The 23,058-nt window shown below is 37.8% G+C and overlaps 1 protein-coding gene across 2 annotated transcripts; it reads left to right on the forward strand.

The window, feature by feature from the left end:
• The first annotated feature begins 1,327 nt into the window (after nt 1-1,327).
• Nucleotides 1,328-21,233, forward strand: nadka (NAD kinase a). 2 transcript variants are annotated; one of them, XM_084721636.1, is made up of 11 exons: nt 1,328-1,717; nt 5,395-5,478; nt 15,345-15,474; nt 16,591-16,699; nt 16,821-16,906; nt 17,001-17,103; nt 17,240-17,382; nt 18,456-18,555; nt 19,699-19,856; nt 20,137-20,219; nt 20,697-21,233. In XM_084721636.1, the coding sequence occupies exons 1-11, from the start codon at nt 1,566-1,568 to the stop codon at nt 20,842-20,844; spliced, it is 1,296 nt and encodes a 431-aa protein (XP_084577762.1). In that variant the 5' UTR covers nt 1,328-1,565; the 3' UTR covers nt 20,845-21,233. The 2 variants fall into 2 exon arrangements, with proteins under 2 accessions (XP_084577762.1, XP_084577763.1); XM_084721637.1 differs by lacking the exons at nt 1,328-1,717; nt 5,395-5,478 and adding an exon at nt 11,263-11,652.
• Nucleotides 21,234-23,058: the final 1,825 nt, after the last annotated feature.

Here is a 23,058-nt window from a genome sequence, read left to right on the forward strand (position 1 = left end):
GTTGAATCTCTGGTCAGTTTGGTCAAGTCGTCCAACATGACATCACTGAGGAGAGAGCCTGTGATTGGTCGGTGAGTATCAGGAAGCGATGAGCTGATTGTTGACAGCTCTGTTGTGAAGTAAGATGGTTTAACATTACTATCTATCGGAATAATGGCGAGGCTTTCATCCTAACGGCAGTTTGCTGCGCTGCATATCTTTGTCTTGCCCGGTAACGTTGTGGCTAAAAGGTATTGTTGGCCACAGAAGTGGTTCATATTACGCTTTGTGTTCAATTTGCCTAACTACTAGCTTAGCTTGCTAACTAGCTTAACACTAGCTTAGTTAGCTCAGTGTGAATTTTCTACCATCTTGACCTGTCACCATTCATCCGATTAACACTCATGTATGTGAGGTCTGGTGGTAGCAAATGACCAATACGTATATTATTGGGAAAATGATAATTCACAGAGCTAACTAGGCTCTGTATCAACGTGGCTGCTCATTTCGCGGTAACATACTTATTAAACTGTACATAGCCAGGTTATAAGTTAGCTATAGTTTACGCTAGCTAGCTATCGTCCGTTTAGCTGGCTGTCGTTAGCCAGCGGTAACATAATGGAACTTATTAAGAAAAACTATTAATGTAACTTCAGAAACACCCCTATTCCCCTATTATGCTGCTGTTCACTTCTTTACAGTTTCTCGGAATGTAACGGAAATGTTGTTAGTACATTGTTTCAAACAGACTTATATATAGTTATAGATATGGCTTTAATATATTAGTATTGTTTTTCTGTCATTCAGCCACCATGGAAGGCATGTTATTTAACCGATGTTAAAACTTGAAAATTTGCAGAATTTTGTGCTGCCTGGTGAATTAACGTGCGCCGAATTGTAGATTATATTACATATTTATCTGTGGTTACCATACTTATTGTATTGTTACATAAAGGGTTTGAATTTGTACCAAACGTCAATTAAATCCCATTTTATTCCAACGGAGTTTGGTGCGCGTCCACCATGCAAGGCAGATTGGATCAGGGCTTCGCAACCTCGATTCCAAAAAAGTTGTGAGGCTGTGTAAAATGTAAATAAAAACAGGATTTAATCAAAGTCAGAATCAGTGTATACCTGTAAACCAGTTAAGCTGATCAGTTTTAGCATTAAATATCTTACCCCTGCACTGTATTCAACTGAATATAGGTCGAAAGACTGTAATGTTGTGGATGTGTAATTGGAGAGTTGTCTGTATGATTGTTAATGTGATAGAAACTGTGTCATGGATTGCAGGGACTGCAGATGGGAATTAGCTGACAGTTTAAACTTACATAAGTCATCTCTTCTTATTTTAAGATTAATGTTTTTGTTCATGGTTGTTCTTAAAAAATCTCATTAAAAAAGATGCATATCGTTATGTCATTATGTTTTTATTCACTTTTTAAATAGTGTCTCACCTTTTTGGAATCAGGTTATACACCTTTGTACCCAAATTGACTAATAATTGTATTCCTGTTAACATTTGGCTTGAGCCCTATCAATGATTGTTGTACCCTGTCAGTTTACTTGCAGCCTGGCTGTCTGAGATGGACGGTGGAGAGGAGGTGAGAGTAGAAGCCGCCCCATACTGCTGCTCCACCTGTGACGGAGGGGAGGTGGCTGGCCGCAGCCTGGCCCGACGCAACAAGAAAACCCGAAGCCTGAGCACCTCTTCTGCTGGAAGCTCCTCTGAGTATAGGTGGGTGTTGAAAAAGGACCCACACATGGAATGTGACTCCTTAAAGGATAAATATGTAATAGTTTTAATGTACTAAATCATATATGATATTTATGATATATCATCAGAGATTAAGGAAACATGCCAAGTTGAAACAAGTTAAGTCTGTGGAGGAGGGGACTGTGGGAAATAACTCACTTCAGCCATAGATTGCAAATTAAATAGGGATTCAACCTGTTTAATATACTGTCTGTGGCTCTTATTCACTATTTGGACTGCCGTGCTCGTTTTTGAATGCCAGAGTCTTGCGTAATTCTCCTTTAAGGTGATGATGAGCCTGTTATTATGTTGGGAGCTACAAGTCACAAGAATTGTATGCCACTAGATGCTATCCTTTCCTAGACCACAAAGTAAACCACAACTTCTTTTCTAGTCACAGTACAAAATAGGAGCTTTTACTAATGATTATGGTCTTACTGAGAAGTGTGAAATCCACCTTTGGCCTGAACTGTTTATCACTAGTAAAAAACCTCATAGATTTTTTGCCCTTGTGTAAACTCATCTAAATCTATACATGCAGGTTTTGCAAGATTTGCATTTCAGTATTGTTGTTTATAATGTCTTCTGGCTTGTCATGTCAGCTTTACATAATATGTTGCTTTAAGGATTAAAACGATGAATTAAAATGGACATGTCTAGGTGTGCCAGGATCCTGTCACCTGAATAATAAATATTTTAATTCAGAAAGGCACATTGTCACAACACAGTAACCTGATTGACTGCTCTGAGGAATTTATGAAGAGCTGCTGTCACTATTGGTTTCAGGAGAAATATTTTTGAAACAGCCTTGTGACATGATCTGTGTTGCACCACCTCAGACATTTGTGAAACACGTGTGTGTGTACGTGTGTGTGTACAGTCCCTTCAACCATCACAGGAATGGTGTCAAGAAAGCAGAAAGTTTTAGGCCTGAAATATTTGTTCACTCTGCATGTTGCAACGGCTTTGTTTGTATGTTTGTAGCAACAGAGATGAGGTTTCTCACAAGAAGAAGTGAAAAGGCGGGGGATGATCTTAACCTGTCCTTTAAGTACCAATGTGGAGACCGTCCCATTATTGATGAGGAAGTGACCTGTCATTCAAAGATTATACTTGTCCAAGATGTTGCAATTCACTCCTCCAAATGCAGTTTTCTTGAGTGTATACTAATTTGGCATTGATACTTCTCTTTTTTACAACAATTGACAGACGAGCATCATGATGAATTTAAGTAAACCAACAATATTTTGAAATCAAAATAGGAAGGTGATGGCATCTCTAGATTTACTTTGTGATTTATGGGGTAGTGACTCATAAAAACAGGACAGTGGTTTCCTTTGGCTGAAATTAGCTTGCAGTCTAAATGTGAGTTTTGATGATAGCCTGAAAAAAGTCAGAAGTTAACATTTGGACTTTTATCATTTTATTCAACATTTTAAATTGCTGAATGAGCTTTCAATGTTGGTGATATTGGGGGAATTTCATTTGTTTTTGTACAAATTAAACTACCATTAGCTTTTTCCTTGGATAACATAATATTTGATGTTTGATTTGACATTTCAACACAGAAGAAGAAAAAAAATAACCTGATGAAGATCTAAATTTGGAATGAATATTTTTATCTTCTGGGTTAATGACAGAAGTTCAGGGTTTCTCTGCTCTCAGATTTCTTTGATCCCTCCAGGATGAATTTATCAGGAAAGTAGTTGGTATTCACTTCAAATTTGAACATCTTGATATTCTGTAATACGACTGGCTCTTTCAGAGTTAGATGTGGGTCCTTTATGTTCTGATGTTTCCAGTATTTGTTCCAGAACCAAATATAATTACATGGCAGTCTCCACTAGAGCTCCAACTATTTGTCCAGTCAATCAATCAACAGAAGAATAATCTGCAACTATTTTCAGAATCAATTAATTGTTTCAGTCATTTTTCAAGCTAAAATAGGAACGACATTCAGTAATTCCAGGATCTCAAATGAGAGGATCTGCTGATTTTCTTTGTCTTTGATCATTGTTAAGTAATTATCTTTGGTTTATCAAATGTTTGGCTTTACTGAACTGCTGGTCAAACAAAACTTGAACTAGAAGTTATGGTGGGTGTTTTTTCCACAATTTGGATTAATGGGTAATTAGGGCTGGACAATATATTGATTTTATTTGTTTGACTTTGTATTGCTCAGCCCTGTCAATAATGGAAATAATAATAATAATAATTGCAGCTCCACTCTCCACTAAAATGCCCCTCTGGGTTGAAAGTAATACTTCTGTCCCTAAGTTTGAAATTAGAAATTATATGGTAGTTATATGGTGGTTCTTATTTTGCCGATCTACTTGTTGAAATATCAGTTGTAAAATGCATCTCTTCACCTTGTATTATGTTTCAGAGTCAGTCTTCAGGCTTGCTTGTCTGTTTTTGCTTTGCTATTGCTGAGTTGTTGAGTATAATCTTAAAGCTGTATTAAAAACATCTTGTCCACGAGAGGGCAGGAAAAACAAGCTCTTAAGTATCTTGCATTATACAGTCGAGGTTTAATGTTACCAAATTCAGCCAAGAGAGGCTAAAAAGAGCTGCTGAATTGCTGATAATTCTCTGTGTGTCGGTCACTGTGAGCAACACCCGTCACGTTACACACATTAATTTTATTCAGTGTTAATATGAAAATATTTATTAAGGCAGTTTTAAGAACCAGTAAACAGCAGATGGTGAATTCACAGAATCAGACTGCTAAGAGGATTTGCTGGCTGAGTGATGTGATGCCGCTCAAAGGCTTCTGTAGTTGGAGGCAGTCGTCTAGTGTTTCTCCATCACGGCTTAGAGTTGCCAACCTTTCACCCTGAACACACTCCTATTGTTTTAACGTCTGGACAGACAGGGTGTGCTCCGATTTTTCCACTGTGCCGAAAGCAGCATGAATTCCAGAGTAGATAAAGACTTCTGATGTTTTCATGTTAATAGGTATTAAAACTGGCTTTATTTCATCAGTTATTGATACAGTATTTGAGCTGCAGACAAGAGAGATAGAAGTGTGTGTTTTTCAGATATTTCACAATGGATTATTGCCATTTGCCAGGAATGATGAAATGTCTTTACACGGTGTAGGTAGCAGACTCATTGCTCAGCATCAAAGGTCACACAGAGCAGTTAGCACATTCAAATGTTGTATGATACATTAAATCGACTGGTGGTTTGTGACAGCTGGGTGACCACAAAAATGATCCACAGTGTCTGAAAATAATCTGATATCAGATGATGATTAATTTAATAGTGGAAATCCTTGGACTCGAGCTTAATCTCTAAATGTCTCAATGACTGTGGCTTCACTTCTCTTTTTTCTTTAAAATGGAGAAATGAAAGTGGAATTTATTAAATGAGAAACTTGACATGAAAACCATTTAGAAACGCAGGAATTTTAGAGACCTGTATCAGCTGCCAAGGATGGACAACATTGAGTGTCGCCCAGTTCACTTGGAAAGGTTATTTTACATCTCACACCTGACACAAAATGGAAATTTTACTTATTTTCTCTTACCTAATTGTTTAAAAATAGCTTGCGCGTAAAGGTCATTGTGTTCTTCTATGCGTGTCTATTTGCATTCTTGCATGGCAGCTTTGATTCTTTAAACTTCAGTGTTTGTCTTGGTCATTTTCTCTTTCAGGAGGACTCAGTCTCTTCATGGACCAAGCCCTGTGACCACATTCGGCCCAAAGGCATGCATGCTCCAGAATCCACACGCAGTAATGTAAGTTGGGCAGGGGAAACTGGTTTTGCATCATCGAGAGTGTTTGTACACTTTTGTTTTTAATTTTTTTTTTTTTTTTTGGGGGGGTAGAGTCATGAAGCAGTTTTCACGTTTGCATAGTGTCAGCATTGTCTGTGCAACACCAAAAACCACCTAATGACTCTAAGACATGGGCTTAGTTGTACCATTGTTAATATTAAACCACCGTTTAGCTAGAACAGTTATCTGTCAGATGACATTTACTATTTTCCCAAATTGTAAAAATGTTTCACCAACCACTCAAGGAAAAGGACGTGAAAAACAAATAACTACATATTAATTGTCCAGAGTTTCATGTAGCTTTATCTACAAGTTTCTTCCCTATTAAAAGTCAGTGGGATGTAATGTAATGTAACATTATTCATGTATAAAAAGAAGTGGTTTGGTTTTTCTACATGCCAAAAACAGACCAGATCATTTCTTTTTTTTTCCCATTGCATTTTTACTTGACCAACAATGAACTTCATCTTTAACTTGAACGTGTTCATGCTTAAAGGGACAGTTCACCTCAAAATTAAAAATACATATTTTTTCTCTGACCTGTAGTGCTATTTATCCATCTACATAGTGTTGGTGTGAGTTGCTGAATTTTACAGACGTTGGCCATAAAGATATCTGCCTTTTCCCACATATAATGGAAAAAGATGGCATTCTGTTTGTGGTGCTCAAAGTGCCAAAAACACATTTCAAATAAAACTAAATAGCAATGTCTCTTTCCAGAAGAAACCATTTATTCAAAATAGTCCACAGACCTTGTTGTTAACAGTTTCATGTAAGAACTACTTTCTTTCTCACGAACTACACTAACCAACCGTATCACCACGCAGGAGGAAGTGTGTGAATCTCATGAACATAAGGCTTGTGCTTGTGACAGTGCAGTGGCACCACTGAGATTGTTAGTGTGGTGATGTGGTGGCTGGGTGTAGTTCAGAATTAAGAAAATAGTTCCTCCGTGATTCTGCTCACAACCAGGTTTGTGACAGGGTCATGATTTCTGCAAAGAGACAGTACTGTTACATTTTTCAGAAGTATTGTGTTGGCGCTTTGAGCACCACAAGTAGAGTGTCATCTCGTTCCATTATATCGGAGAGAAGGCAGACATGTCTGTGGCTGATGTCTCCAAAACTCTACAATTCACACCAAAACAATCTAGATTGAATAAAAGGCACTACAGGTAAAAGGGAAAATATGCATTATTGATTGGGGGAGAACTGTCCCTTTAACACCAATCATCACATAAGCTTGTAGCTTAGCACATATTGGTCAAATCATTAAATTAGTCCCATGATGACATAAGGAAATAAATATAAAGTCAATTTTTGATGACTGTTTCCTCATATTTTAATGCCCTGTATATTTTGGATTATTACCTAAGTGACATCACTTGTTCTGATGAGGGTAAATCCATGCTTCTTATAACTGGTGAATGCAGCATATACTTCTCCTAAACTGGTTGTTTATGAGAAGCTTTTATTCTTGTGAGCCCTGTCTTCCACTTAAATTTGCTAATATCCTCTTATGTAACTTCCGAGAGAGGAAAAAGTATTGCACACTGGATGTCACATACACCTGCCAGAAGCTCCATTTGAATTTGTGTTTAAGCATGCTCATACATAACTAATTACATTAATTCTTCAACACTTGACGTACATGCCTGTCTTACTCTTGATAAGATGTCAGGTAACCTGATCGTGAAATTGAAAAGTATGAAGGCAGCAACATTTTTCATGATTTTGGCTCGATTCCAGCGTGTTGGATTTTATCTGCTGTTTAATCTAATAATGACTATCACGTCAGGAGTTCAGCACGACAATAATCCTAAACATTCAGATGAAGTAACCCATCAGTTCATAAGGTTAAAGAGGGGATTGTTCTTGACTGGTCCAGTCAGTCACCTGACCTCAGTCTAACTGAGTATGTGGTTGTTTACCAAAGAGCATCCTGGAAGAAAAGAGCATGTTGAGTACTTTTTTGGCACCAACTTAAATGTGTCTGTTATACTGAAGATTAGATTCATGTTCATGTTTACTTATGTAAGTATTGATTTGATTTTTCTCATAATATTTTAGTCAAATTTTAAGATAACTTACAGCTGCTTGTACATGAACTGAGGAGCAACATTTAACATTTGAGAACATTATCTCCTTTTGCTAAATAAAAAAAAAAACTATTTTGTAGAAAAAAATATGTTTATGTGCTTCAAAGTAAGGTTTAAAAAAGAGTTTACAAGTATCGTACTGGCACCAGAATTGAAATCTTTCCCTATAAATAAGCAAGATGTGAAGACCTCTGTACTACAGGCCTGATAGAAAGGTCAAATGTTGTTGAACTTCAGTCTGTCAGACTGCAAAGTATCTGCAGCCAGATATAAAATATAACTTAATTTTAAACTTAATTTAAGTTATGTCCCCTAAATTTGGGCAACTATGTATTTAAAGGCCCACGGTTCCCACAGTGTTCCTCTGATGTGAGTGTAAATACCCTCACATCACATTTGAAAACTTCTTACTTTGTAAGCCCGTAGATGCAGTGCTACACCTACACCACCTGCACCTGGCAACATAACATATCTTCAAGTAAATAATGTAATGCATTATACCAACACGAATAACTCAAGAACCGTATCAGCACCTTTATGAACAATGTGTCCACCTGCTGAACTTGTATAGCTCGACCTAATGAGTCAGTAAGCAGAGTTACAAAAGCCTGGTCAGACTGTTGGCCTCTTGACTCCCTCAGTCACATAAGTGGCTCCTAGCACTGTTTGTTTTGGACGACAGTAATAGAAGGATTAGCTTCCTCAAAGCTGCTAGACAGGTTAAAAGTAGCAAAACCAAGCTATCTTTATACCAAAATAAAGGTTAGGCTGTAGTAGTTTGAGGAAGGCCTGGTTTCACTGAGGAATGTTGTGCAAAATATGAAGCAATAGAGAAGGTGACCACAGATCAAAGCGATGACATCAGACTGGAAACTGATCATTCATTCACTCTCTATGGGAGGGCGTGGTTGTGATACTGCTCAGGGTAGATGGGCACAGCCAGCTGGTTGTTATTGCTTTGACCATTAATGGTTGGAAAGCATTGTTCCATAACAGAGAGAATCTCCACCCATCACAATCGTCCCCGACACTTCAAACACACCCTGAAAGGAAAAAAAACCCATGATGCTAAGAGTTGGTTGAAAGCCAGTCTTGTCAGCAACACATGATGTTCCACATCTTCCCTTCTCATTAAACGAATGCGCCGACAACTGTTGTAAAGTCAGAGGTGACACACCACAATACGTGGTGTTACGTCACTGAATGTACGCAGGTTGCTAGTATCACATCATTCCTATGTCTGCCTCTTTATCATAAAATTAGAACAGAATTAAGAGTATTACGAGAATTAAGCCTTTCAACTTATTAAATATTTTCTGTTCAATTGATAAATTCCATTATCAAAATGTTACAGTTTTAAAGACACTCTCTGTCATGGCTCCCTTCACTAATGCACCCTTAAAATTATAAATGCAGATTTCTCCCAGTCAAAGCATATGTGGATGTTGTTTTTTCTTTATGATCAGATCCAGTAAATAGTAGCTACTATATAATATGTTGACTTCCTGAGTAAATAATCAATGTCACAGCAGAGTGTGACACTTTGGATAGTGTTAATTTTGTCAGCTATATTTTAGTCCTGTGTCAAATGTTTTTTACCATATTTAATCAAACTCACCCAAGCTGATCCTTCTGGTCAAGTTTTAGTTGACTAACAGGCTGGATATTTTAGTCTGATCTAAAATAAATAAATAAATTAATTAAAAAAAATGAAAACTCTGTACATTTTAGAATTAAATGTCATGAGATTAAAAAATTTCAAGTCATAGGTCAGTCTAGTCAAGCCAAAACCAACAGTGTTTTGTCATTTTAGTCTAACTCATTTCCAGTTAGTTCTGGTCTTATCATTAGCTGGTGAATGGTTGAATACAAGTTGTTTGATCCACCGCCTACATAATGTAACACCACCGCCTTAGTAGTTGGCTTTATTCAGCTAGAAAAAACAACCTAACGTTTCATTAGCCTACCTCAATTTCTTTGTGGCGAGCCTTAATGTGTCTCTTCATGTTTGAAGTTTCTTAACAGCTATTTTATGCCTTGCTTCACTTCTGATAAATCAGTGCATTGTTTTTTTTCATTACAACACAAAATAGACCTTGTTTCTTTCTCCAAAGTCATTGTTATTTAACTTGTTTTCTGTAAAATAGATGATGTAAGTCTCTTCTAAAAATGGCATGTACACTCACACAACACAGGATAGTGCTGCATTGAAAAAAACAGTCTATAATATTTCATCTCCTCTTTTTTGCCAACAAAATAGAGAGATTTTGGTGAAGTTTTTATGTTTTTAAACTACATTTTAGTATTGATGGGAGAGACTGATATTTTTAAGCCCCGCTGGCCACCAAGTCCTTAAATTTGGTGTCTCAGATGTAAACTTAGCCTAAAAACAATACAGAAAAGGAAATTAAATACAGCTTTACACAGCCTTCCTTAACTGTGACACTTAACCCATGAATTGTGATGTGATGTTTCCTAAAGGCATTGTTTCTGATGAAAAACAAGTTTGACATATCGGCTAGTTGAGGAAACTGGCATCACACACAGTTCGTCTTTTTTGTTTCTGGTTCTTGTGTAAGGATCATGTTAGCAGCCTGGCTAGGTTTACTAAACTCATATTTCCCCAACATGTCGGTAGCTAACAAGCAACTAGTGCTGTTCATTGTTTTTGTTGAATGTCGCATTAAAAGACACAAAGGAATCCTGATGTTTGTAGAAGTGTAACATTGTGTTTTGTGTGCGAAGGGTTACAGTATGTTTAAAATTTAGGGGCCACAGTGAGCCAACCTGCATGGAATATTTGATGGCCACAGAGTAACTTGTCATGGCCATTGGCTATACGGCCATGGTAAATGTCAAACCCTGTATCGTCGTTTTTCATTTATGAAATTCCTTTAAATACTATTCCTTATTCACTGTTTGTGACATATTTTGGTCCAATTTTGGAAACATGAAAGTTTCATGATCAGTACATGATCTTTTGAAGCTATTCAAAGTCCATAGTTCATAAGATGAAGACCATCAGTAAGTTAAGCAGAAACAAGTTTAATATCATGACTGCTTATGTGTAAGTGATCATGATTATTGTAACAGGGCAATAATAGGAAGCTCGGGTATATCCTGTTGTATTCCCACAAACATAATATTGCATAAGTCACCCATTTAGTCCTGGTAATATTTTTTCACCCTGGACTTCCCCTTCCTGAATGTCACCTGGCCACATTTTCTCTTCTTGGAAATGGTCATAAAATAAAAAGACCACTCTTCTGGCTTTATATAAAAATACATAATAATCTGTTTATTTGTTCAAAAAAAAAGTGAAGTTTGTTTTTAATTTTCTAAATAGTTAAAAATGTAAACCACCAAATAATTAATCTCAGTGATTTTCCTTGTAATATTTATTATTCTTCACATAAGGAAGAATGACTGTGGCCCAATAGATTGCCTGTTGTATTACAATACCTGTCATCATGGTGGATATTCCTGTTTCATAGAAAGTCGCATCATTGTTTCAGTAAATCACACCTGTCCAATAAGGAAAGCCCTTCCCTGTAGTGGGAGGGTTCAGCAGAGCAGAGTGGGCGGGGGCTGAGATGAAGTCAACCTTTAAGATGAGTGAGAGCTTTAATTCAGCAGCAGAATGCACCAGACAGGTCTTACTGGTAAGTCCTCAACAGGACAAATATAGCCGCGGTGAATCCAGCTCGAGGGGTTGTTAGCTGATCCCGGAGCCCCACCACAGCGCATGGAGAGAGTCTCAGTCCCGCTCAGATGGCCGGCGGCTGACTCACAGCTCCACAGCGAGAAGTGAACTGATTCTGTCGCTCCAGCTGCTCTGCAATGTGCAGCATTCAAGGAAGTTGTTAGAGGCAGAATGAGTTGATTTGTTGGCGCGGGCCACCGGGACAGAGCCCCCTGTTCTCCAGCTGACTCAACCTGAAGCAACATCCTTGTTACATGTGTACAACCATGAAGTTCAACCAGTGCATACTGCAAGACAGTCCTGGGAACAACACTGAGAACAAAGTGTGGAAATGGTGAGATGAGCTTTTCTGTCTCTTTTTCAACAGAGGGAACATGTTTGATAGGTGAAATATTTACTGGCAGCAGTGGGAAGTGTTTGGATTACTGCCAACCAGATGCAGAGAGCTTCACTGCGGTCAGATAATTGTAATATTATGTCAGAGCCATACTTCAGAGAAAGTTTAGACAAAGTAGAGGATTATTATTATTATTTTTTTTTTTTAATGACAAAAGTATAGCAAAAGTGTGTACTTGTGCAGGGTCAGACTGATATGGACTTTGGAGGTTGTTGTGATGTCAAGGTTTAGTCGCACCATATCAGTTGGTAACATGTTTCAAAATGACAGTGTTTGCGTGCTATCACTGTTGTGACAGCATGGTCCTGTGGTTTGGACAGAGCAGGGTTGCAGAATGAAAGGGGTAGGTCAGGACGTGGACGCTTTGAGGTGGTCAGAGGGGACACTGTCTGTGAACAGATCACAGCTCGTCTCGTTGCCGCCTCAAATGCTAATGAAGTTTTAAAGCTTTGTATCCTGTGTGTGTGTTTGTGTTTGAAACCAGGCCTGCGCCACTTCAGTTTTCTGTTTGTTTGTGTTCATGTTCCGATCAATCAGGTTGGCTTAATTTGGGAAATGTTTTATGACTTTATATGTGGATGCTTGCCTGCAGCTGTGGCACCTTTGTTACTCAATAATTTGCACAGTACAATGCAACCTGACCGCCTTTGTAGATGAGCTGTGGCAATTTTAAGGCTGTAGTTTTTGTACTTAATGTCATTTCCTTGTTTGGTGTTTTTGGTACTTTTTGAGTGGACAAAAAAAACAAAAAAAAAACAGAACAGGCTGTTCTAAAGCTGCTGCCATCTTTATTTTATTCTAAAATCAGATTTGGCTTAATTGGCCAAGTGTGTGTACGCATACAAGCAGGCCTGTGTGTTGGTAAGAATCTGCCGTTACAATACATGTCATGGTAGGGGGGTTACAGTTAAATATTTAAAAAAAAGTTTACTTTTTGAAGCAATCAGAGCAGTGAAGACATGTAACAACAATGCTGTTTGAAAAGAAACCACTGCCTTGAATCTTTGCCTGTATCTTAATATCACATTACAGTGTTTTTGAGAATGGATATAGTATCACAAAACATAATATCACAAGACTCAAGTGTATCGACATTTTCTTTCACCCCTACATACAGGGAGTTTGACTCCGGTTTTACATTGCTCTGTGTACTTACAGGAAAAGAACAGACATCTGATCAGCTAAGATCAAGTACAAAAAAGCTAAACAAATAAAAGTAAAAAAAAGTAGACAGGAGTGTTATATACACAAGAATGTGAAAAAATAGTTGTATATATAAATAACTTTATAGCATGAGTAGCAAACAGCATAAATGAAAACTGTAAGTCAAATTTGCATAAGTTGTAAATATTACAAATAATGCAAAAGAAACAAATACTGAATAGTTATGCATGTAGTGGATGATTCAAAATTTTATTGAAATCAAGATATGGCCAACTGCAGTTTTCAAATGAAAATGTACCATTTGTTTGTACATGCACCAGAAAGGTAGTTTATTGCTGTGTGTCATTCCAATGATGTCAAATATCAGTTATTTGGAGTAAAGTGTCCTGAGCACAGCAAAATAATGAGAAATACAGGCAGGAAAAGGAAAATATTGCATATTAGGCTTTTGAGAAAACATCTTTGTTTGGTACAGATTCCTGCAAAAGTAATTGTATAATAATCAGTTCAATTAATTTTTTGAATGAAAATGAGAATAATGATATACAAACTATTGTTCCCTCTAATATCACAAATCATATGGTGATTGCACTGCAATTAGAATTTTTTTTCAAAATTGTTCAGCCCTATTATATACGGTATGTGCATATACACATGGGATTTATATTCACAGTGACAGTGCACAATTTTATGCTCAAGTTATAGTACATTTAAATTGAAAAAAATGTAAAGGTATAATCTATAATGGATGTAAGTGGGTGTATTTTCTAGGAAAGTGTTGAGTATCATTTAGTTTTTATTCCAAACACTCCAGCAGCTGTTTTCAGTAGATGTAATACTGTATGTTCTCCTCCAGGATCCTCAGGTGGGCAGAGAACCTGCAGGGTGTGGTGGCATTATATCATTATGTTACATGACCAGAGTACATCTGATAATTCCAATATTTATTTTGCACAGATACCAGTAGTAGGTAGTAGGCCACATGTGCGGCCGCTGTTGACACACTGCTGCAATCTGTTTGTCCGAGCAGAGATATCAGAGCCCACAAAAATACTGACACAATAAATCACATTTAGATAATGGAAAGGTATTGGCTTGTGTTCTGAGTAAATTGTAGATTTACTGCAAAGTGATACGAATGACCAGACAGAAAAAGTGTGGCATAGAATTGAGGTCGAAGGTTATTTTGATGTTTCCTGATAAATGGAGTCAAATTTTTTTAGCTCTTTTTTAAAAGATACAAATTGAGAATCATCTTCTCATTCTCTCATTCAGTCTCACTGACGTCTACTGATTGGTACGGCTGGTTATAACAAGGCTTGAAACTACAATTCGCCGCATTTGAATGGCATAAATGTCACCGCGTGATACTGATGCTGTCTTACAATCTATTTAAAGCAGAGCGAATTGTTGTTGAATACAGTAAAGTATTGGGGGTGTTTGGGTATGTAAGCAGCATGTGTCAGTGTAATCCTGCCTGCATGTGATTTAATAGAGTGAGTATTGAGATGTGATACATCAGGAGATTTTATAACATGATAACATGGTTGCAACAGTCAACAAAGTAGTTCAAAATAGTTTGACATCTGCTTCTTATGTGCAAGTTGCAAAAGACAGAAGTTTGTTTGCGATAGCTTGTCTTTTTCTTGGATTTCTCGCTCGACTTACTTCTTCAAATCTAGCCTACTCATTCACCACTGTTGATCTGTTAGTGTGGCAAGCATGTGGTGGTTCTGTCTGTTTGAGCTGCCGCTGACATTTAGCCAATACAAAACTTGGATTTAGAAAATGGTTGCTTCAAAGCTGTAATCATATCACAAAAATACATTCTTGTTGAAAAACTAGACTGAGCCTGTTGTACAATTAGTAGCAGTCTAATATGTGTGACAGAGCTGGAACTAATGAGAGGCATCAACAGACTCCGGTTTTGTTCAACACTCAGAGACTACTTGCCTCGGCTATTTCCATTTGCATGTTCCATATGATTTAGACTTGTCTCAGGCCTGGGGCGTTCAGATTTCCATGCTTCTTTTTAGTTTAGTCATAATTATGTCTTGTTTTTCCTTTGAAAGCATCTTCACAAGTTTTAGGGAGATCTTTGCCCTCATTTTTTCTCTCAAAACACCATTGCTGCATTTTCATCTTGACTCTGTCTTTTTCTAAACATTTTACATTGTGCTAAAAATGTCTCTGACTCACTGTGAGGGATTGAGTTAAGGTGAGGGGCCCTGCAGACAACACATGGGGGTCAGCAGCATTATGTAGCCACAGAGCTGGCCTTAAAGCCAGAGACTCTAATAGGATATGTTGCTATTAAGCAGTCCTGGTTATGATAAACGGTAGGATGCTTCAGTTAGTTAACAGATCTTACATCAGCCAGGTCTATGATGATGTAAGGAGGGAATCCACTTAACAAGTGAGTCTGTTTTTCCCTCCTGAGGTGAAAGTTGTGTTTGTGTGTTCAGGCACATTCAGGACCCCGCCAGCCAGAGACTGACGTGGAACAAGCCACCAAAAAGTGTCCTTGTCATCAAGAAGATTCGAGACGCGAGTCTCCTTGAGCCTTTCAAAGACCTCTGCATGTTCCTCACCGAGGTACGTACACATATTCACCGACACCGCTCGTCTCAAAGCAGGGTTACACAGTTAATCGAGATACGAATAAAATGGCAATATGGCAGTGTGAGTTAACAGCCAAGACTGCCCTGGCCCATAAATTTTGTTTTCCAGGTGAAAAAAAACATGTTTGTGTGGTACAGACCCCAGCAAATGTCACATCATCATGATTTAAATTTTTTATTCATAGAAAATGAAAATTGTGATGAAAAAATGACCTACTAATTACGAATCATATCACAATATTTGTCAAAACAATTGCAAAGTTTTTTTTTTACCATATTGTGCTGCCCGACCACAAACTGTGATGGAGGAGCCTTTAACAATAAACATAATTCTTAATGTTTGCAGTTGAAAAGCTGCTGAGGGATCATTGTTACACTACTGTGTGTGTCGACCCCTTTCATTCGAAGTCCATGCTGTCACATAAAAGAAAACACTCATAAAACTTACAACACTATTTTCTTGGCCTGTTCGTGCTCCAAAGACTTGACAAAGGTGACCCCTAGTCCATGACCCTTACTCAGATGCCACCATCAGAGAGACATGTGGCTCTTCTCTATCTCTGACTCTCATCTGCACAGGCTTGTGTCATTCTGTATGTGGCAATTAGGGTTGCAAATTTTGTGCATTTTCCTTGGCTGATAGTTTAACAGATTAATAATAAATAACCAGTTAATAATCAACAAGATGCAACACCTACTTTCCTCAGTAAAATTTTTTTTTAAAACAATTCTAGCCACACATGAGTAACATGAAACATTTATTCATGAAGCTCAAACAACTGAAATGAGCAGAATAATTAAACAATAAGGCTCGTGGTCAGAACAGCTGCTCTTGTCCGTCTGTCCCTATTCACCAAATGGCTCTGCTGAACAAAACAATGTCAAAATACTGCTATTCACAAACTAACAAGGCAGACCAAACCAAACTGTGTGAAAATCTGTGAGCTCCAGAGAAACGCAACACAAAACATACATTGTTGGTTAATAAATTTGAAGGCTAACATGTTAGCATAGATATTAATTTTTGCAATGTTGTGCAGAGGATGTTACTAATCTTGTGTTTTTGTGTGTGTGTGCGTTGTTGTCATAGGTGAAAAATATGATTGTTTATGTGGAAAAGAAAGTTTTGGAAGACCCAGCCATTTCTGGTGATGAAAACTTTGAGGCCCTGACGAAGAAATTCTGCACTTTTAGAGAAGGTATGAAAACCAGCCAGTCATTTTTGTTATGATTGTATGGAGACTATTCATGTATATATAAAACATCAGTTAGGATCTAAGATAAGATATTTAAAAGGTTTATCTTATTTATATTTCTCAGACCTTGATGACATCTCCAATCGCGTAGACTTCATCATCTGTCTCGGTGGAGATGGAACTCTGCTGTATGCATCATCGCTCTTTCAGGTATTCAGTCAGGTGCTTTAAGAACAGCCTTTGTGTGATTCTACATTCACTGGTACGACTTAACAAACCTGTCCTCCTTTTTCTTAACTTGCAGGAGAGCGTTCCACCAGTTATGGCCTTCCACCTGGGCTCCCTGGGCTTCCTGACACCTTTCAAATTCGACTCCTACCAGTCTCAGGTCACCCAGATTATTGAAGGTACTGAATGCTCTCTAACCTGTTTGTCAGCCTGGGGCTCTCTACAGCATGAACACTGTGTTCTGTTTGCAAATCATACGTTGTGCTCCAGTTTTCTTTACAAAAGAAAGGTTATATGCTCGGATATTGTATACAGGGAATGCTGCCATTGTCCTGCGAAGTCGCTTGAAAGTCCGGGTGCTTAAAGAGAACTGGGAGAAGAAGGCCAGAGTGGACGAAAGGGGCATCATCCTGACCAACGGGGACATTGAAAGTAGCCGGAAAGCCATGCAGTATCAGGTAAAACCTGGACCTTAAACCTGCACTTTAATTTGTCTTTGCCATGCGGAAAACGTGATCTTTTGCCAACATTAATATTCTCACTCTCCTTGCCAAGATGTTGAGTAATTTTACATGACAGCCACAGTAGATCATTGGCTCTGGTTCTCCAAAACTCACAAGCACACACAAAATATTGTAAAAATAAATTAAAAGTGTCTGCGACCATGGTAGCAGCTAATACCGATCCTAATGAAGAAACAGTCCTTAGTTCACACTGTAAATAAGTTAAAAACAGATCACCCATGTGATGTCATAATGACTCAGCTGTTTTCATGCTGATGTCTGTCGGCTTTGAACATGTTGTTCAAGAAGCACTTGAGCAAACACTGTCATCAGCTGTCAACTGGCACAAATCCCATGATGAGGGGTTTGGGTCTTGTCTTGTGTAGATCAGGTGTTAGTGAGTGTGTTTACACATGTTTATATTTACCCCGACCTGGTTTTAATCTTATTTGGAATATGATGATTCCATTGAACCTGGGTATTCATATCTCTGTATACATGACAACAGTATCCAGGTTTGTCTGTGTTCAGGTGTCTCTCAGTTGTCAGACCCCTTGCTGAGGTGTCAATGTGCCACAGTATGCTGCTTCCTATGGGAGTACTCCAGGTAGCATATCCAGGTTTCCCAGAATGAGATTAAGTTCTTATTCAGGTTTCTGAAAACAGGCATTTATATGTTCAACACATAACCAGAATCCTCCAAAAACCCATCATAACCAATGGGGGTGTCACCATTTCTATATTAAATTGAAAATTGATTGATGACTGGCACATGTTCAGCAGGTATCTGAAGAAGAAAAATGTGATACAGCACGAAGGGACTTTTTATTTCTCTTTGTCCGACAACAAACTCAACACACAGCCTTTCAGTTACTATTATTATGAGCTTTTCTAAATAACTAATTAAGTAACTAAACTACACCTTACAGCATGAAGCCATTAGTGCTGAAAAAAAAGTTAAAACCAAAAATTGAATTGAATTGTAACTTAAAATCAAAAGTCAATGGATTTGTGGATTTGTGTTTCAGGTACTGAACGAGGTGGTGGTGGACAGAGGACCCTCCTCCTATCTCTCCAATGTGGACCTCTTCCTGGACGGACACCTCATAACCACAGTGCAGGGAGATGGTGAGTGTCTTGATGCTCAGTGTCTGACAAAATGTAAAATATTTACAGTACATGAGGTCAGGCTAGTTTGCTATGCCATACCACCACCGTTTAGCAAGTCCAGAGTCAGAGTGCTGATACATAAATCAGATCAGTGTTGTGTGTTGATAAGGCTGCCAAGCATGAGTTCTCACTTTCAGGACTGAGTGGTATTTAATAGACTGTCTGACAGCCCAAACAAGACGGTCTATAGACAGGGCAGAGTTTAGTCTCTGCACCCCTGGCTGACATTCAGCTCCCAGCAAGCAGTTGGACTTTGTACAGACGTTTCTAGACACTGACACACAGCACAATAATACTAATAATCAAACCTTTGAATATCAGCCATGCATATCCTTGAGGTTCTTTGGCTGGTTCAGAGAAACTACCGGTTACATGACATTCATGCAGTTCAACAATTAAACAAAACTTTTCAAAACTGCATGTAACAAATTGCAAGTAAATATATTTATTTAACAAACAGGTTCATGGTCTGATAGAAATGATAAAGCTGTACCAGCAACAATAATACTCTATAAATATTATTATTATTACTTTTTGTAAATTTGATGTTGAAGGAAAATTTGAGTCCTGTAGGGATATTGTTATTTCAAGAGCAAAACCAATGTTCAATCACTATTCAATGCCCGGTGTAATGTTAATGCATAAATACATTGTGTTTACGTTAATGCTAAAACAATGACGTGATTAATTGTAAAAATAATTGAGTATACTTTTGATATGCAATTATTATAATTTATCAAGCAACATGCTGAATGTTTCTAGCTCTAGCTTCTCCAGTGTGAGGATTTGCTTTTGATTTTTCTCTATTTAATGTAAAATTCTCACTTTTCCCAACAGTTTATAGATAAAAAATAATCTGTTCATGAAAATGATGATGAAAATAATTAAAAACTTAAATATGGCACAAATAAATACATTAACAAAACTTAAGTTGACACTTCTAGAGGTGATGCTTTTATTGTGAAGGATGACTTACAGTAACTCTGTATGTGCTGCCCTTTTAATAGAAAGTCAGGCTATTTGTTGAGGTGCAGGATGTGAGACTTGGACCTGACATTGTCCTTTAGTTGACTGTGTGCGTGTGTCTCTGTCCCCCCTCAGGTGTGATCGTATCCACACCTACAGGCAGTACAGCGTACGCAGTGGCAGCAGGAGCATCCATGATCCATCCCAACGTCCCAGCTATCATGATTACCCCCATCTGCCCACACTCGCTTTCCTTCAGACCCATTGTGGTGCCTGCTGGGGTGGAGCTAAAGGTATTTACACTTATTTCCTTGTCTGTTGCATGTTGAATCAATAATTGTGTGTGTTACTTCAAAGAATTTTACAGACTGACATATTATGTTAGAGGGAAATTGAACTGTAAATATTGAATTTAACACTGCCCAATATAAGGGCAGTTTACAAAATAGTCAAAATTTAATCAATAGATTTGTGTAAATGAGTTTTCCATTTTTTTTCTGTGACAGTCAGCCTGTAAAAACAAACCCTGTTCCTTCTGTGACAGTTCTGCATTTTTTGCTCTGCGTTTTTCAGATAATGCTGTCACGTGACGCCAGAAACACAGCCTGGGTATCATTTGATGGAAGAAAGAGACAAGAGATCTGCCATGGCGACAGGTTAGTCCACATACCGAGCTGATCATTACACCTCAACCTGAAATCCACCCCCAACACACACACACACACACACAGCATGAGAAGCTGAGCAAATGAAGCAAAACAAAGCCGACAGACTCTGTAATGGATAATAAGTTTAACTCCTCCAGCAGCTGCCTCAACACTTACAGGCTTTGTTACATAACCTTATCAACCTGCTGGTGGGAGTGTCTCTGGTGCCAGATCCAGCTTCTTCCTTTATGTAACTCATCCAGAGATAATCACCTTCCTGGTTCATGAAATGAGCTGCCCGTCATTTTGAATTACTGAAGCATAGTCAAACAAACCCCCAGTGTTGCTTCAGACAGGAACACCTCCTCTTTTGTTTTTTTTGTGATTGCACATACCTGGGCTCTTTCTTTCCTCATTCAGCCATCAGCGTTTGTGACACACGACCTTGTCTGATTTCTCTTTTTCTTTTTTCCGTCCCTGTTCCAGTATTACCATCACAACTTCCTGCTTCCCCGTTCCTTCCATCTGTTTCCGGGACCCGGTCAACGACTGGTTCGAGAGCCTGGCCCAGTGTTTGCACTGGAACGTGAGGAAGAAGCAGAACTACCTCAGCTCAGAGGATGAAGAGTTCTGAGGCCGTTTCCATGATCCTTGAGGTCTTCTCCGAGGTCTCCAGGACTCCTCTTAAGTCTTGGTTTTAGCTCGACCGTGCTCTGTGCCATTTTGTCTTTTATGGATGGGGGCGTCTCGCCAAACTCCATTCAAAAAATATAAACTCATAATAATGTTGCCTTTCATATATATTGAAACTACTCTGGTAAATTAACATTTATATGATAAGGGGTAGTTTTTTTTTGGTGGAATAAATGTCTGGGAATAAGGAGCAAAACATGAAACCCTTAAGTGTTCAATTAAGTAAAATAAATAGCATGTTGCAATAAATAATATAAATAAATTGAGTAAAATATATAAACCATTATATTCTGAAATAACTTAATAAATAATCAAACTCAAATCAATATATTTTTTTGAGACAGTAGAGTTGAAATATGAAAAATGTAAACATGAGTTTTGAAAAAGGGCATGTTGAAATGAAAAAAATCTATAATGAAACAAGAAATTTTTAATATTTTGATATGAAAATAAAAAAATACAAATGTTGAAAAATGTGTTTTGCAAAAAAAAATTAATAATTTGTTAAGTTATTTCACAACTTAATGAACACTTGGGGGCTCAAAATCTGAACGGTAAACTTCAAAATCAAATTCAACCGTGGTTACAAGAGTAACCTACCAGAGTTAGTTTTAATAAGTATGCGGCATTAATGAGGAGTCTGAAGAATTACAAAGATATTATCTCATGTTCTTATCTGTAATTGTGTTAAGATGGTGGATTTTTGAATGGAGTTTGGTTCCACTATTGTTCCTGTTCATTTTCTCTCAAAGTCAAAATCCAGTGCAGAGAAAGTTGTTTTTGACTTACAGTCAAAAGGAAATGCAGGGCTTGAAATGATGTGTGACTAAAACACACAAGGTCAGTTATGGGTGGCAGTTATTGCAATACTTGTGATGGGCGTTATCAGGACTGTTCTAGCACTTTTTAATATTTAAGACAGATGGCAGGGACACATCTACTACTTTATAAACAACAGGAGCTCGTTCTCTCACTAGAGGTTAAGGCCGCGTTGCAATTCTTTGCGAAATTCAGTCAAACTTTCCTGAATTCTGTTATTCAAATCAGAAAAAACAGATGTAATTCCATCAGTGAATGAAAAATGTTGTTTTACACTGTTTATTTGCTCTCTGGGGAAGAGCAAATTTCTACATCTACTCTGCAATAGTGGCCCAACTGTACAGACCGTGCCTTAAACACTGATATCATTAATGTAAAGAAATCGTATTTTTCAAGGTTTACATCATGCTAATTTTTTTAAATCACACACTCGCACAGATCTGTGATTTGTGCTTTTTCATTGTAGCCACATGTTGACTGTTGTCTGTCGGCAGCACACAACGACACTTGATCGACTAACTGAATTACAGTCATGGTCCACAGTGTGCAGTCAGTGGGTGGGATGAGGGGGACGAAGTGATATTATTTCCAGACAAAGAGACCACGGTTCAGACGTCTTCAGTGTCTTTTTAACATCTTTTTTTAAAATGTCCTCTAAGCCATAGCTGAACTCAGTGTAGGTTTTATAGCCCTGTGTGTGTGTGTGTGTGTGTGTGTGTGTGGCTGTGGGTGATTTAACGGGTGTGTGTATGATGAGAAATTGAATTGTTTGAGACATTAGTGCATCTGTTCTTCTTTTCTCATCAGTTAGCTACGTCTGTCACTTTGCTGAATACTTTTAAGGAGGCCTACCTTACATATCTGTTCACATGTAATGTTTATATGTTAATATATACATTGTGAATTGGCTCGACCATTTGTGTCGGGATGAAAAGATAAGAAGTGATGTCACCAGTCAAGAGGACCAACTGAGCTCTAAAAGGCAATCATTCCTTTAACTGTATGTACATATTATTAGATATGTGATGCTTGAATAGGATGTATTTTGTAAAGTCTATATGTTTATTAACCAGTTTACAATATATCATTGCTGAAAATAAATCTATTTGGTACTTTTTTACAGTAAGAAGTTCTTCAGTTGTTAATTCTTTTTGTTGATTCTCTAACTCAGTTTGAGTCTGTAGTTGGTCAGAGTGCAGTGAAGTGTGGTCTACAGAAGACCTTGGACAAGGCAAGTGGAAAAAAAAATCTGGTGATCCATTTTCTAAGCCTGATCGAAGGTGTTTTCTCTCCTGTTAATGACTCAAGAACAGGATAATTTTTCTATTACTTATTT

The sequence above is a fragment of the Lutjanus erythropterus genome, chromosome 6, assembly GCF_056507025.1.
Source record: "Lutjanus erythropterus isolate fLutEry1 chromosome 6, fLutEry1.hap2, whole genome shotgun sequence".
Lineage (NCBI taxonomy): Eukaryota > Metazoa > Chordata > Actinopteri > Lutjaniformes > Lutjanidae > Lutjanus > Lutjanus erythropterus.